This window comes from Gnatocerus cornutus, chromosome 4, assembly GCF_029298725.1.
Source record: "Gnatocerus cornutus isolate USDA-ARS CGAHR chromosome 4, icGnaCorn1.1, whole genome shotgun sequence".
NCBI lineage: Eukaryota > Metazoa > Arthropoda > Insecta > Coleoptera > Tenebrionidae > Gnatocerus > Gnatocerus cornutus.
In genome coordinates this window covers 966,064-981,104 of record NC_142236.1, presented here as the reverse complement: position 1 = coordinate 981,104, position 15,041 = coordinate 966,064, and the positions used below count along the sequence as shown (strand labels likewise).

General features: G+C 38.1%; 2 protein-coding genes across 12 annotated transcripts in view; one reads left to right on the top strand and one right to left on the bottom strand.

Annotated features, from left to right (window-relative positions):
• The window catches only part of bru3 (CUGBP Elav-like family member bruno 3), a 208,415-nt gene that overhangs the window by 121,538 nt on the left and 71,836 nt on the right, over nucleotides 1–15,041 (top strand). The gene's annotated exons all lie outside the window — the stretch shown is intronic.
• Nucleotides 3,184–3,963, bottom strand: LOC148175734 (uncharacterized). The gene is made up of 4 exons (XM_088034477.1): nucleotides 3,898–3,963; nucleotides 3,701–3,856; nucleotides 3,288–3,650; nucleotides 3,184–3,243 (listed from the first exon to the last, which is right to left on the bottom strand). The coding sequence occupies exons 1-4, from the start codon at nucleotides 3,961–3,963 to the stop codon at nucleotides 3,184–3,186; spliced, it is 645 nt and encodes a 214-aa protein (XP_087890603.1).

Sequence of the window (15,041 nt, the reverse complement as noted above, 5' to 3'; positions counted from 1 at the left end):
GTATTACAGAAACCGAATTAACCCATCCAGAAGGGAAACTTGCTCTGAGGATTAAACCATTCCCTTGATCTAGGATTAGATAGATTTTGATGTCGAACCTCAAGTCGGTCAAGAGAACGATGATGTATTAGAGCTCAAGTCCCTATCTAATATAATTTCGGCGTATCGATATTAATATCCAGCAACTTGTGTATGAATTCGAGTTTGATGGATTTCTTGGCGTTTTTCGAGCCAGAGACGCTCACGGTATCAAAAGGGATCATTTTAATGTGGCTGTAAATTTTTTCCCACTATCAATCTGGACTTTAATTAAAGTTATAACTTGGCGAGTTGCCTAAGCCGCGCATTCGAAAGGAATTAAGCCGGGATTACAGTTCCAAAACCAATAAGAACTTCAAATTCGCTATCAACTCCACTTACACCCCTTCAAATCTCATTTGTTATTAGCAATAACCGCGCGCGATTTCTCTCTACCTGCAACACCCTGTAAAAACGGGAGTAATTTAGTAAAATGAAGCAATTACGCAAGCATTGTTTGTGAGGTTAGTAGAAATAAAGTAGTGACAAACGAGCTCGGCGGCGTTCTTCTCTGCAGGAACCAGGTGTAAGTTGCAGGAACTGCTTCGCCAGAGGGGGCGACTGTAATTAAAATGTCTGCTGGCAAACTCCTCGTCAGTCGGACAAATTTATCGTCTGTACATTGTGTTGCAAATTTGTTTTGGGGTTATGAGTGTTACTCTAAATCTCTTGGATATTTCACTTTCAAGTGATTTATAGGAAAATTTATTAGATTATACCGTTGCCGTAACTTATTACAGTACACTCGAATCGGCATCTTTAGACAACACACCGTTTGCCACTTTCTAAACAATTTATTAGAGAGAAACGAATTAATCATTGGATGGGAAGCTTGCGTTCGCAGGGCGTTTTTGCTGAGACGACACTGTATTTACTCGGCGAAAAAAGACGCGATTGTTTTGAGAGGAAATGCGGATTGATTAATGGGAATTTAACCACTTAGAAATTGATACAAATTGGAACAATAGAGTTTCAGATTAGTTTCTTGTCTTCTCCAAGTGCACCAACAGTCTGTATCATCGAAAGTTTTTCGGAAATCGGATCAAACCTCATTACGCTAATTGCTCGTTACGCGCGGAGCAATTGCAACGAAATTTCAACAATAAAGCTCGTAATTCCTCCAAGTTTGACCGCTTTGCTAATAAGAAGTGAGAATTTACGAAAATTCTGTTTGCACGAGTTCTTTAAATTGAATTTTTGCCAATTACTCGGAGCTTACCTGCTCTAATTAGCCCGTTTTTCGCATTCACACTCTGCTTGGTGGTAACTAATTAAATCAGAGCTTGAAAGCGCGAGAATCATATTTTTCCTCCCCTGGAAAACATATCAGTGGATATTTTAAAACGTTCCAACTTTCCTAATCACGTGAGACTTGAATTGGCTCTCTAATAACCTTTACACGAAAATCCACCTCTTCAACTCATTCACAGCTTTATTTTAAACGTGCTAGAACTTTCGCCACCCCCTTTAAAGTTTGCATAAGTTAGGGTTCAGTCATTACCATAGCAGCAATTAGCGAACGAGAACTGAATGTAAACTAGCCGAGGAGGCCTTTGAAGCAACCGTCGCAATTAGAACATAAAAGATAATATGACAGTAAAAAAGCCAACGACACAGAAATAATAAAGAATGCTCGGATTAATGACGCTTACTTTATCAACTGAGATGGGGTTGTATAGGCTTCAAGTGCGCACTATTCTATGCTTCCCCTTTCGACATCTTTGAATCGGCGCCGTACCGACTTGTTGCCTGCTCTGATCAACAGATTGATTATTTCGGGCTCAAAATTGATATAAATGAGCTTTGTTGTGGTAAATTTTGAGCTTTTCAGGGCCGATTTGTTTACAGAATTGTACAATGAAAGCTTTTAATGTTATGGCAGTTGGTTGGATTACTATAAATAGCTAGAAAGCCTCTTATCGTTCGCTTTACTATGTTAACGAGTTTGGTTTAAATCATACCATTTTTTGTCGAAAGCTTCAAATGCCACTATTAAAAGCTTTCGTGTTTTTAATTCCAACAGAGCTCTTTAGATTATCCGTTGTTTGTAAAACTCGTATCAGTTCACTCGGTCTTGGAGAAAATTTTTCGGTTAATAAAAGTTTGTATCAAAGTTTGTTCAGTTGTGCAATTCCGTGTCAATAACAGCACATTATCCTCGGCTCCCGTTTTTCTTCCAAGGTCGCATTTTGAATTATTGGCGGTCGTTAATGTGATAGCGTCGTATTTTGCCTATACCCTCATTAGCCGCCCTTAAGACAATATTGTCCTTAACTTAATAAATCCCCATCTAGAAGTATAATGTTTACGGTCGTATTCCGGTGGCAACTTAATGATATTTTGTGACGTTCATTAAGTGTGTTTGTTCCCGAACCACTCCCGTTTCCATAACACATAACCTAACGTGTCGTGACGTAATCACGCTCTATTCACGCGTATTTCCAACCTGAGCGTTTGTTTTTCGAGCGCCAATTTAAACGAATCGATCCGAGTAACGACGTTGTTTTAACCAACTTTTCCCAAAGACCGATGATGTAAGCGAAATCGAATAACGAGACTGAAAAAATCCACTTCATAGTTTTCTTGTTTGCGTTTTTCCGTTAAGGGCTCGAGAGAAAAACGCGGAAAGTTCTCCAGGGCTTCATTTCATTAGAGGGATTTGCATTTATATGAGTTTAATTGTTTGGGGATTCACCGCAATATCGAGCAGACTTAAATAAAATTCATATTTCGCGAATATTACTCCGCTATTTTTGCTCGTCGAAATAATAAATATTTTTCTTCAATTATCGCAACCGGAAAAAACACGTCGACGTTCATTAAATCAAATTTGTACGGCTCATTAAAAACAAAAAATGTACAGTGTGTCGCGATGAAACCTTCCACGACTTTTAATTGAACGGAACAACGGAGCGCCATCGTGATTTCTCAGCGCCGCTTTTATTGAATTTTAATTAAAGTAAACACGATCGTATTGTTGTATTATTGCTGCTGATACAGTTCTCATCGACAAAAAATATGACTCGGAGAAAAACGCCGACAACGCTCAAATCGGAAGGAATTTAATTAAAAGAACAGTATAAATTAAACTTAAAAATTGTGGAATCAAGACACGAGATCGTCGCCCCAGATGGTCAAAATCGCTATCACAATAGCGCTGGCGAACTACAAAGTCTCATCAAACTTCCGGCCAAGTCTCGATTACTCACTTTCAGAAAGCTCGAGCTCAAGAAGATGATCGCACGGAGAACCTCGTCGCGATATCGAGCACTCATGATCACTTCGTGACATCCAATTTCGTACGGCGCGTAACAATCGCCTGATTTGCGCCCGCAGCAGCTCGGAGGGTAACCAAGGAGGAACGGGTCGAATTTCTCCTCATAGTCATTGAAGTCGGTGACTCCACAACACTTTTTATCGTACTCTAGCTGGTAGAACGGTTCTTCGTTCTCCGCGTGGAACATCGCGAAGAGTTCTTCTTTCTCGGCCTCTGAGGGCTTTGCCGGCATTGATAGTCGGACGACGATCACAAGGATTTGAGCGACGCAAGTGAAGAACAACAACACGATTGACTGGAAATCGGGAGTTAATCTGTGATGGGTGAGAGTTGAGTGAGGGTTACTGCGTAGACTAGACAGGCGTCGTCGAGAGCGGTTCCGTAGATACCCAGAGCGGAATTCAAGGCCGAGAGCGTCCCGACGGTGATCCATATCGTGACGGTGGTTTTCTGAGATGACGTGTCTGTCAACCCCCATAGTAATAACGAGAGACCATAGACCTGGAAAGGGTAACACGAGCGATCACGTTCGAGAAACTCACCATCAACACTCCATAAAGAGCAAAGACGATGTGCTTCTGGTGTCTGGAGACCCAATCCCAAAACATGACAAGTCTTGCGTCAAAAATTGTAACCTTTTGTACTGTAATTGCCCTCTAGATTTAGTTTACAAATGGAAAACGGCAAAGCAATTAGAAAACTCATTCCAAAGCGCATATTTCCTTTCATGTCCGGTTAATTTCGATTTGGAGTTGGCGTGTTAATGCATGAAATGCACTTTTCCGGGGTTCTCACCGAAATGGCGTTGGATGCAAACAATAGTCGCTGAGTTTTTTTATACATACATGTAAGCATCAAAAGCGTTTTGCCGGTGCATAATGCACAGTTTTGGATTGTCGCGTTGAAAACTTTTATTAATTCGAGGGGATCGTGCTAATGCGATTTTATTGGAAATGCATGCAGTGCATCAGAGCACCTTGTGGTTTCAATTGTGCATTACGCAATGTGCAGTGCCGTGGATTTTTCATTTAACAAGCAAAAAGTGTCCAATCAGAAACTTAAACAATTTATTATCCAAATAGATTCAACATTATATTAATTTTATGTTTTATGACACAATAAAATGTAGCTAGACCGGTGAAATAAATGCAAAAAATTTTAATTTAAGCGTAATTATGAGCTCATTGTTCAAGGAAATGAAAGGAATGAGGAACAGAGTGGCTGTAATATTGAAATTCTTGAAATTTACAGTTTCAGAGGTTCTTGGTTCACTTTCAGAAAATTTCAGGCGTATCGATTCGGATGAGTTTCCAAGGTCTTGGGTTTTTTCATGGGTGCGGGGCTTAAATCTTCAAAAATTGTCACCAAGTTTGTCTGAAACATCGAATCGATTGATATGGAGTTTGATATTCTCACAGTTGGATGCCCTCTTTCATTTGAGCTAGAATCAAGTTCACTCGACTAGGTTTTGATCGCGGAAAATGTCTTGAATATGAGGCTCAATAATGTGCGGTTGTAAGCGAAATTTTAATGCAAATGCAAATTTTGGTTTCAAAAATCTTTATAAATCCATAGGATTAAAAAAAAAGAAAGTTAGAAAACCCTAGCAATAATCCTTATAAAATCTGGACGAAAGGAAAGAGTGTAAAGGACTAAAAATACAAAAATTTTAAGAACGAGAAGAATCGACAAAACAGAAATTCCATGAATTCTAAGAAACTTGAAGAACCTCTGAGGGAATGAATATTAAGGATCAGAGGAAGCCTAAAAATCTTGATAAAAGTGGGAAATAAAGCGTCCTAAAATTTCTCATTTAACTTAACGTTTGACACAAAGTTTTCATCGTGAATGGAAAAATTGAACGGCTTGGACTTTTAGCATCTAGAAAATCAAAGAAAACTCCCATTCTTCCTGAAAAGTTAAATTCCCGACTTAATTTTTAGTCCGCTGTTTTGTACTTTTATCGGTTTCTTTCTCTGAAGCTTCGCAGACTCGATTATTTTTTCCATTCGCATGTAGAACCCAGCAGTAATAGAACAAAAATTCGCAACATTAAACAGATCTTGTGTTTGCGGAGTTATTTTTAAAAGCGCACGCAAAAAGGTGCAAAAACAAGTCCGAGTTGTTGCAATTGCAGCTAATAAAAGCAGTGGAGCTTTGCATGTAAAAAGACACGGCGAGCTTCCAGCAAGAAGAGTTTTTTTGCACAACCTCGACGTAGTGATTTATCTCTTTGTGGTGCAACATTATATGTAATCACTTTGTAGAGTATTGATTTCCTCTCACGGTTTACGGTCGATTAGTTCAAACTCTCGGTCCAAAAACGACATACGCACCTCGCTTTTATCGCACATTGTGTCTGTCCCGTGTTTAACGCATATATGGAGACCGTGTTAACACGTCCCAACCGTTGCTTGATCATTGTTCCAAATGTTTAGTGGACCGTATTGCCATTTAAAATTCACTTTGCGAAAGGTTGACGCCGCCCCCGCATCGAATGCAGCAAAGTTGGTGAATTTTTCTGCGGAAAAGCGTCCTCGAGTTTCATTAGCTCATTGGCCGTCACGTAGCGCGACAAGTCTTGAGGGAGCTCGCGGAATTATAGTGGAAGAACTAATCCATGTCTGGATTTATTAACATAGATATGAGTGTACGTTTGGATTTCGATTCATCATATTTCTGTCTGGAAATCTGGCGTTCGTCTCGTTTGTCTCACTGAATCCACCTCACTCCTCTTTATTCAATTTACATGCAAATGTTCCCACCTCGGGTGCCACTTCCTTTTCCGACAACTTTCGACGAGTATCAGACATTGACAGATTTTAAACTGGATTCTTTCAATAATCTTAACACATCCGCAGAAAAAGGGACTCGCTCCGTTTCGACATGTTTTATCTAAACGAAATTAATTAGCGTCACTTAAGTGGACGCGGTTCGCCGGAAGAGAATTTTATTCGAACAAAATTGCTCATAAAAACAAAAACCAAGAATGTATTTTAGAACACCCCCTCTTTCAAAAGAAGTCAAATTTTAAATCATCGTTCAGAGCAAGAAATGAAGTACGTTTATGGTTTTATCTCTTTCTATTCGATAACTGAAGCTAAAGCAAACCAAGAACGTATAGCATTAAGATTATGTTTCTCTCTGTTCTTTTCCAATTTAGAGACAGAAGCTCTCAAATATGCCGAGTGTTAGATCAGCTCTCAGGGTGCAACTAGGAATGCGAACACCGACAACAATAAAACACGAAAATCACTAAAGAATTGCACAAAATTTACTCTAAGAAAACATTAAAAAATTTAACTCCATGTAAGTTCACTTGAGTACCTGAGGGATTAGTACCCGTGACTCACTGAACCTGACTTGTAACAAAATAATGAGAATTTAAATTTTTTAAAATAAATATTTGACAGCGTATTCTGTCAAATACAGACAGAGCGGGATGTCGGTACTTGAACCGTACTCTTAAATTTTTATGAGAGATCGGGATAAGTTGGTGAAATAGACTGTATGTCATACAACTCTAAAACCAAGACAACTGGGTAATTCCTAACGTAGTTGGCAAAATATTATGACTACCTACACTACGCCGCAAAATCAACGCAAACTTTAAAAAGTTATTTTTTTTAATATGTTGGTACATGCATTTTAAAGCTGTTTTGACAATTTGATATCAAATTTTTCTACAAAATTAACACTTGTTGCAAAATAGTTGCAAAAAACAAAAGTTTTACAGTTGGCCTCGACATAACAGTCAGTATTCTTCGTGGTATGCAGTCATTTCTGACTTCTTACTTAACGATTTTTTGTCTCATTTGTGTTAAATAAAATACGATGATTTAAAATTTGACTTTTGAAAAAGGAGGTGTCCTAGAACACATGAGCAATTTTTTCGAATAAAATTTTAAGCCGCGTACGTGCTCAAGTCGTTTTAAAAAGAATCGTATTGATCGCCCATGCGAAATTGTTTTGGTCGCTTTAAATATTCGATCTGTAATTAAATTTCCGGCATCCCTTTCCGCTCCAGTCATGTGTGTGTGCAGAAAGGAAGATCAGATTTCTCTACATTATTCAGTCGGCGGTTGAGGAGATGATCTGAGCAATGATGGCGCAGACGAGATGAATGGTGGGTCATACACTTAACTCAGAATGTATCGTTTCACGTTGGCCGTTTCCTCCATGTTGGGCATCCATTATTAAAAGCTTTTTCTTATATCTCGGCAACATTTTAAGAGTCTTTTTGTGTATACGTGTCCTTGTGTAAAAGCATTAAGCTCGGATGCAATTTTCGTGGTGGTGAAATAGGAGACGTCTGTGGATGCAAGACAGGAGCAATAGGTCTCAATTTTATCTTTACGAGGTATAAACAAAGATAAATTATGGGACTGCGTCCTTGTAACGGCTCCTTGAATAGCACAGGCTAGTCGCTCCATCCGAATTATAATACTCTAGCTGTATACACGGAATTAATCCCATTTATAATGCAAGTTCAGGCTGTGTTTAGTAAGGCAATAGATGCATATTGCAAGCACAAAACTGTTTAGTACCAACATAAAACCAGTAATAAATCTCTATCAACTCGGCGCAGTTATTGCAACGTAATGAACATTTTGTATACACTCCCGCTCCACTTAAAACGCGCGTTTGTTTCAAGAAACGACTCAAATCGACCAAGAATGTGCTCTGATTTATACATGTATCAAACCTCGCGCTTGACTGAGTTTGCGGGTTCAGGTGATTTGAATTCGTACGGAACAAAAAAGATGTGTTATATTTTAGTGATTTCATTCTTTGAACTTGAAAAAATCGTTTGATCTCCACGAAATCCCATTTATATTTGCTGTATAGAACGCTGATGTATTATTTATTTATACTGAGAGCTTACGGCTCGAATGGGTTTGAGCTTATCGCACGGTATTTATTCTTGCTTTTCCCACAGTTTCGCCGAATATCCTACAAACAGTAATTTAACGATCAAAGTTGTCAAAAAGAGATTACAATGTTAACGGGAAATGGAAATGACGAGCCGCAACTCACTTTCCTTAAGGAATTCGATTCCGGGAATTTTTTACCGCTGCTTTTCATATTAAAATCTTAAATCTCTGATTTTAGATTTCACACTTTCTTAACATTCTTGGATGATCAGGTTTTCGGTTTTGGGTTCTTTTTAAGATTAGCTCTGTGGCTTAGTGCAAGAAAGGCCCATCTCGAAAAACATGGTATTGAGATAATAATAATTATTATATATTATATATTTTTATTTATACTACATATTGAACCAATAAACTCCAAAAAATAACAATTAGATTGGCCCTTTTTGTTTATAAAATATTTGCTATAATTAATAATTGCTAAATTGGCACTTTCAAAACTGCATATCTGATGTTATGAGATTGGCCCTCAAAAAATATGAAATTTTTTAGTTTTTAATTACAGCATTGTAATGACAGTTTATTTCCGCCATAAAACAGAAAATCTCAAAATTTTGAGATTGGCCTTTCTTGCACTAAGCCACAGAGCTAATCCCTGAATTCACAAGCTCAAGAGACTTAAAACCCAATTAACAGATTTCGGTTTGCCGGCCGAAAAATTATTTTGTGTCTCTCGTATCTGAAAGCGCCGAAATGGACGACACAAACCAGAAGAACAATTAATAACGAGTGCACCCCAACAAAAAGCACCTCTCAGTCCGGTTGTCCGCAAGAAATAATTGTCCACATCGTCAGTTCACACAATTCCAGGGACAATATATCATGTTGTGCGATGATACTGCAACATAATCTACATTAAGTCCTACAGATGGCGACAAGCATTAATCATCTCCAACAGCGCGTGGACATGTATCCATGTTTTGTTGTACCTAAACAATGACGTTAAATAAAGAAAAGGATTATCAGACGCGAATTTTAAAGCCTTTTTAATTGTCCCGGCCGTGACGTTGGTCCATTATTCACTTAAACCGCTTCGCACAATGGAAAACTTAAACATAATTAACATTAAAGTGCTATCATGCGAAGGGCGGCAGGTCTAAAATCCACAATCCTCACCAGACAACACCATTAGTCTCTGTCTTGTTACGAAGGTCTCATTTCCTCGCACGTATTATGACATTGATTAACATCAGTGGCGGCGCGAAACGCCGCCGCTACGTGTCCGGACACGCTTTTTACCAAAGTCTTAGTTTTGTGCGCATTGATCACATTGAAACCACTTGTTGTGTGGTTAGACTTTTTATCTAACGCCGTCGTTTTCTGTTGCAGGTGAGTTCCCAATTCCCAAGCCTGGTGGTGGTAAGCAGCCGCAACCATTTGCGGGCGCAGATTTCAGATAATTTCCTGCGTGTAACAATCTTTGTGTCGCGACGCTGTCAGAATATTCTAGCGAAATATTAGACAATTTCACGCAAACAACCCTCTTAACCAGTAACCCGAAATTTAATCTGACGTTTTAGGTAGTCAGTGTGCTTTATGAAGGCGGCTTCTCCGTCGTAATGATTTTCTACTTGACGACACTGAAAAAAAAACACCGAAAGGTTGATAATAATTAAAAATCCAACTCTGTGACGTCACGTACTTAGCCGGATTCGAGATTAAGTTAAGCTGAAATGACGCAACTTGGGATAAACCTAAAACTTAAATTGTACCAGCTCACACTTTATTTACATTCGAAATTAGGGAGGCCTCTGTGCCACGCCATAAAATGTTGAACACAACGTATTTTATTCATGAACAGCGTGGAATATTAATAGCGACGTGAAATTGTTTAATAAAAAACTCCAACGACAATTAAGTTTAAATTGCGAGCTGAATTCGACAGAGCGACCCTTTTTACTGCTGAATTTGGGGCTACTCGACGGTTTCATTAGCGATAATCTACTAGTGTTCGGTGTGCGATGCTGCAGGAACGTTTTTCAATTGTAATTATATTATCCTTCTATTAATCGTTTTTAAGCACGAATTGCACAAAAATAAAAACTTCATTTCCTACGTGAATTTAAGCACTAAATTGAACGGTGCTGACCACTGAAATTAAAAGTTTCAATTACCGACGGCCGGTAATTAAAACGGCGCTTCTGTGCAGCGGTCCACTCGAATTTCAAGAGATGCGTTTAACATTCATTAACTTCACAAAGTGCAATTTCTGAATCTAAACATTTCATTTTCGGGATATAAAAGACCGGATTTTCACCAACAAGAAAAACGATGTCGAAAACCGCATCTTTCCATCAATACCTGAAATTTTGCGTAAATGAGCCTTAATCGCAGAAGTTTGAATGAAATTTTATTTGGAAAAAATCAAATTTTGAAATTTCGGAAAATTTAAAAACGAATTTTCAACTAAAAAATCGCGAGAAAAACGATTTCGAAAACAGTTTCTTAATATTTGGGTTAATGAGCACTAATACTTTAATATTGCTTCACAAATAAGCGAGATATTGACCGTGTGTGAATTAGAGCCCGAAAGGCAGCTAATTTCTACATTGAAAAAATTAAAATTGCACCGTGCACTCGTAAATTTTGTTACAATCGCTACTAAACATTTTTTTACTAAAAGTTGCAGCTTTGGAATTGCTAAAAAACTCGAAAAAGCTCTACTATAAACCGCGTGAATAATTTACAGTTTTAAAACATTTAGAGCTATTGATTGACACTAATGAGAATGTTAATAAAATATTGGTGCACAAAACAATTTTTAATGTTTTTTTGCTACTACTTGAAAGCATCACATTGTATGTAAATGATTATCTAGGTCGTTCTAAGATTTATTACAGATCGATATGGTTATAAACTGGCCAACAAATGGGCGATAATTTAGAGTATTATTTCCAGGCAAACGAGCGCAATGTAAGTTAATAATGCACGATTGAAACGGGTAAAAATTGTGCATAATTAGATCGCGCCTCTCTCCCTTCTCGATTTCCACCTTAACCAGAACAATGGAGACCATTTCTATCCTAATTCTAGATTTGCGGCGTTTCAGCTGCCTAAACCACTCAGAACTCATGAATTAATCATTGAGAGATGTTGTGGCTTATTCGCGCAATTGTGGCGAGAGGGGGAGAGCACGTTCTCACGTCTTCAGAATAGATAGAAATGTCCCATAAAAGCACCGTTCCAATGTAAACCTTTCAGTGGACGAAGAGCGCACATACACACATAAAGGGGGATTTTAATGCCACGTCGCACATACCAAATCACATTCACTTGTAAAAATAAAATTGGAAAGAACGCCGAGGAACAATAAGAGGAGAGTTGTCATTTTAAATGCAGTAAAAAGGGCTTTCGCCCAGAAGCGCAAACTGCAAAATGTGCACGAATTAATTCTTTATTTTATAGTCGGATTGTTGGACAGATTTTACGCGACTGTAAAAGCGAAGAAACTAGTAAAATTTGCATACAAGAGATGATGCGCTCTCGGCCATTTTTCAATCAATTTCTCCATTAAGAGGAGCCTCGGGGAACCGAGGAGATACTTAGTTTTAATTATAGAGCCAGGACACAACTGTGCACTGCTCTGACGTTTATTGGCTACTTCTTTCGTCATCTTAAGAGCTGCGTGCTTGCACCATACGGGCAAATTTCCCTTGCGGCTGCCGATCGTTCACCAATTTCCACAAGAGTAGCGATTTTTATACGTTATATGCACTTATAAGTTTTAATAAGACCAGCCATTCTCTGCCGATCATTTTATACACAAAGTGTTATTATCAGTAACGGTGGCTTATGTGGTAATATTTCCTGAATAATGGCCGGTTCAAGGATGGCGCTTTCGTTCGTTATTTATGGAGCTATAATAGTGCGCTATATTATACGTGTTTTTACCAACTAATCTTCCTAAAACGTCGTTCCACGGTTACATACATGTCTGTATTTTTACCGGATTTAAGTGCCACCGCCTTGGGACAATTAATATTGAATGACATTGCGAACGTTACAAAGTGTGAATTTTATATTAAACAGTTTCGGTTTTTACTATAACTATAACAAATTCATTATTGTCAGGTTTTAAAACAAACAGAATTTAAATTGGATTTATAATTACAGCAGATGTGCATTCGACATTATTAATTTCCGGTCCCAAAACTGAACATTTGTCTTTTATTTACTGTAGAGAATGAAAAATGTATTGTGGCTGTTGGGAATATTTTCCACGGGCTGTTGTTCTATTCGGTTTTTCATTCTTCTGGTGTCGAAAAAGGGCAAATAAAGGGTCCAATTTAAAAATTTCGTATCGGACTTTTAGGACAGATTTTTCTCGAGCTAGACAGAAATTTCAGTAAATTTAAATCTAAGCAATTTAAACCCTTGCATCTAAACAGAAGATCAGAATCAATTTAGATGTGAATTTAGATATTTCTTCAGAATTGGAGCCATTCTGAATTATCACGCAGATCTGTGGCCCTTGGAGCTTAACGTATCTCGAGAAATTTAAAGATTTTAAAAATAAATAAAACCGCAATTTCCATTCTGCCGTGTGCACGTGCTGGTTAAGAAAATCGACTTAGTAGCACCTCCGCCACTTATCACTGTCGACCACATATTTACAAATCCCCGTCTGGATCCCGCCTTCCCTTCCTTAAACGCTGGTAATCCGGTAAACAATGGATTACCCCCATTCGGTGCAGTAATAATAAACCCACTGCATGTTTACCAATGAGATAGCTACGGCCCTTGTTTCCCGTTAAACGTCATTATTTTTCGCAACAAAGCCATAAAGCAGGATTTATGCGGTTTGTAATGAAAGTCCAGACTCAGAGTATCGGAGGTTTATTACAAGAGTATAACAGTCAAGTGTCGGGAGCAGGTGGTGTGTGAACTTAGTTCGTCGACCACTCGCTAATTATGACATAAATTATATTAAAACTTGCCTTTCCCTAATCAATTACGTCCGGAAGTGAGCAACATCAATTTCCGACGACGCTACAACTTCGTATGACACCAGTCTGAATTTTTAATCCGTCGGTGCCGACATTAATCTTCATTCTCACGTCATTTTAATTACCTAATTGCAACTTTTTCTTATAATTAATTTGTAACGTAATTAAATGAAGGTACAGACCGATAAGTTGGCGCTGTTTTGTATTTAGCTTGTAATTAGTTCGGTTTCAAAGCTCGAGCTAATTTCGGAATGTTGCAGTTTCAATTAAAATTTATTCAGGAAACATGTGAGGTCACTTGCATGTGTCAATTCTGCAGTTAATTGTAAATTTAATTATGTATAGACTCTTTGTGGTGCACACTCTATAAGTAACAAATTCAGAGGCGAGAAAAGAAGTGGAAACAACGCACATTTTTCTTATCTCTTGAGGAATTCAATCGGAAATAGTGTGTTGCCGGATTTCGCAGATCCCATTGTGTTGTGCCTCGCACTAGCTTTTATCCACTCAGTTTATTATATCGTACCGGGTGTTTGTAGAATTTGTTTTGACGAGTTGGTAATTAATTTTATGAAAAATGTAATATCCAAATGTGTTTTGCAGCAGCTAAATCCGGCATTTCATCACGAAAATGAAAAAACAAAAAGTGAACATGTCACCATCTCGACAAAATCGAAATTCAACCGCACGTCTCGTCCCGAGAAATTCCATTAATCCGTTAATTAATTAAAGAACTCCTTACAATCTCGCGGATTATCTAAAGACGAAGAAAGTAAAGAAAGCAATCGCGTCACCTAAGCCTCGAGAGATTCGCATTCATTTATTGCTTTTCCATTACCTGCTCGCTTATAAATTATTCCTTTGCGACCTCCGTTGATAAAGCAATAATGTCGGCACAGATGCGCCTGTCGCTTTTGTTGTCGAGCAAAGTATCCATAAAAAAGAGTTGGAGATGTGGCGAATATAAAGATAAATAAGATATACCTATAAAAGATACTCGAGTTTCCGCGGATGTATTTCGTAATAAATTTTAAGTCGAAGAAACCCAATAAAATTCTGACGACTATCTATCACCGGTTCTTTATTGTAGTTTTACTTTGTAGTGCAAGCGACTTTGATTTTATGCCGGAATCGTGTAATCTACCGACGCACTCCCAACTTAAACTTGTTCGTTTGGACTAAAATATATTCGATAGGATCTTATTATACAGTGCTGGTTCGGTTTCGAGTGTTGGCTGTAATAGTATCCAATTTCTATTCTAATGACGCTTTTACATTTGAGAAGTCTTGTCGGTGTACCATCAAGACTCTTTCCTTTTGTGATGTTTATGAACTTGTTTGAATACGTTCGTTTGCAGAATTTCAAGTAAGAGAGGACTCGGGGAACAATAACAGAAATATTCGGTATTTAGCCGAAAAGTTTGCAGGTTTCTTGTGTTTGTGATCATCCCGGTCCTCCAGAATTATCGAATTTCTTCCCATTTTTCAAACTTTTCGAGAATTCTTTCTAGACGTCATTTTTCCTGCAGAGAAGGTCTACACGTCAATTTTGATTAATAGATGGCTTTACAAGAAACTGACAAGTTTAGTAATGAAATACCTGCTGATCTGCAATTTGGTGACAATCTGATAAATGTGACAGTTCTTGTTTTACATTCTGTAGGAATTGCTAGGCTCACAGAGCCGCATTTGGCGCCTACAAAAAATTCTCCGCAGGAAAAGTAGTTTTTAGAATGTTTTCTTTTTTTCTTGTTTCATTTATGTTATAGTTCGTACAGTGAGAGATCGAATGACAAAAAAGGCACTACG

Excerpts from the sequence above, each read along its gene's own strand:
- LOC148175734 (XM_088034477.1), bottom strand. The coding sequence starts at position 3,963 with ATGTTTTGGGATTGGGTCTCCAGACACCAGAAGCACATCGTCTTTGCT. Across the intron at positions 3,651-3,700 it reads ACGCCTGTCTAGTCTACGCA|TCAATCGTGTTGTTGTTCTT; the intron begins GTAACCCTCACT and ends CCCGATTTCCAG. Across the intron at positions 3,244-3,287 it reads TGAGCTCGAGCTTTCTGAAA|TTCGCCAGCGCTATTGTGAT; the intron begins GTGAGTAATCGA and ends GAGACTTTGTAG.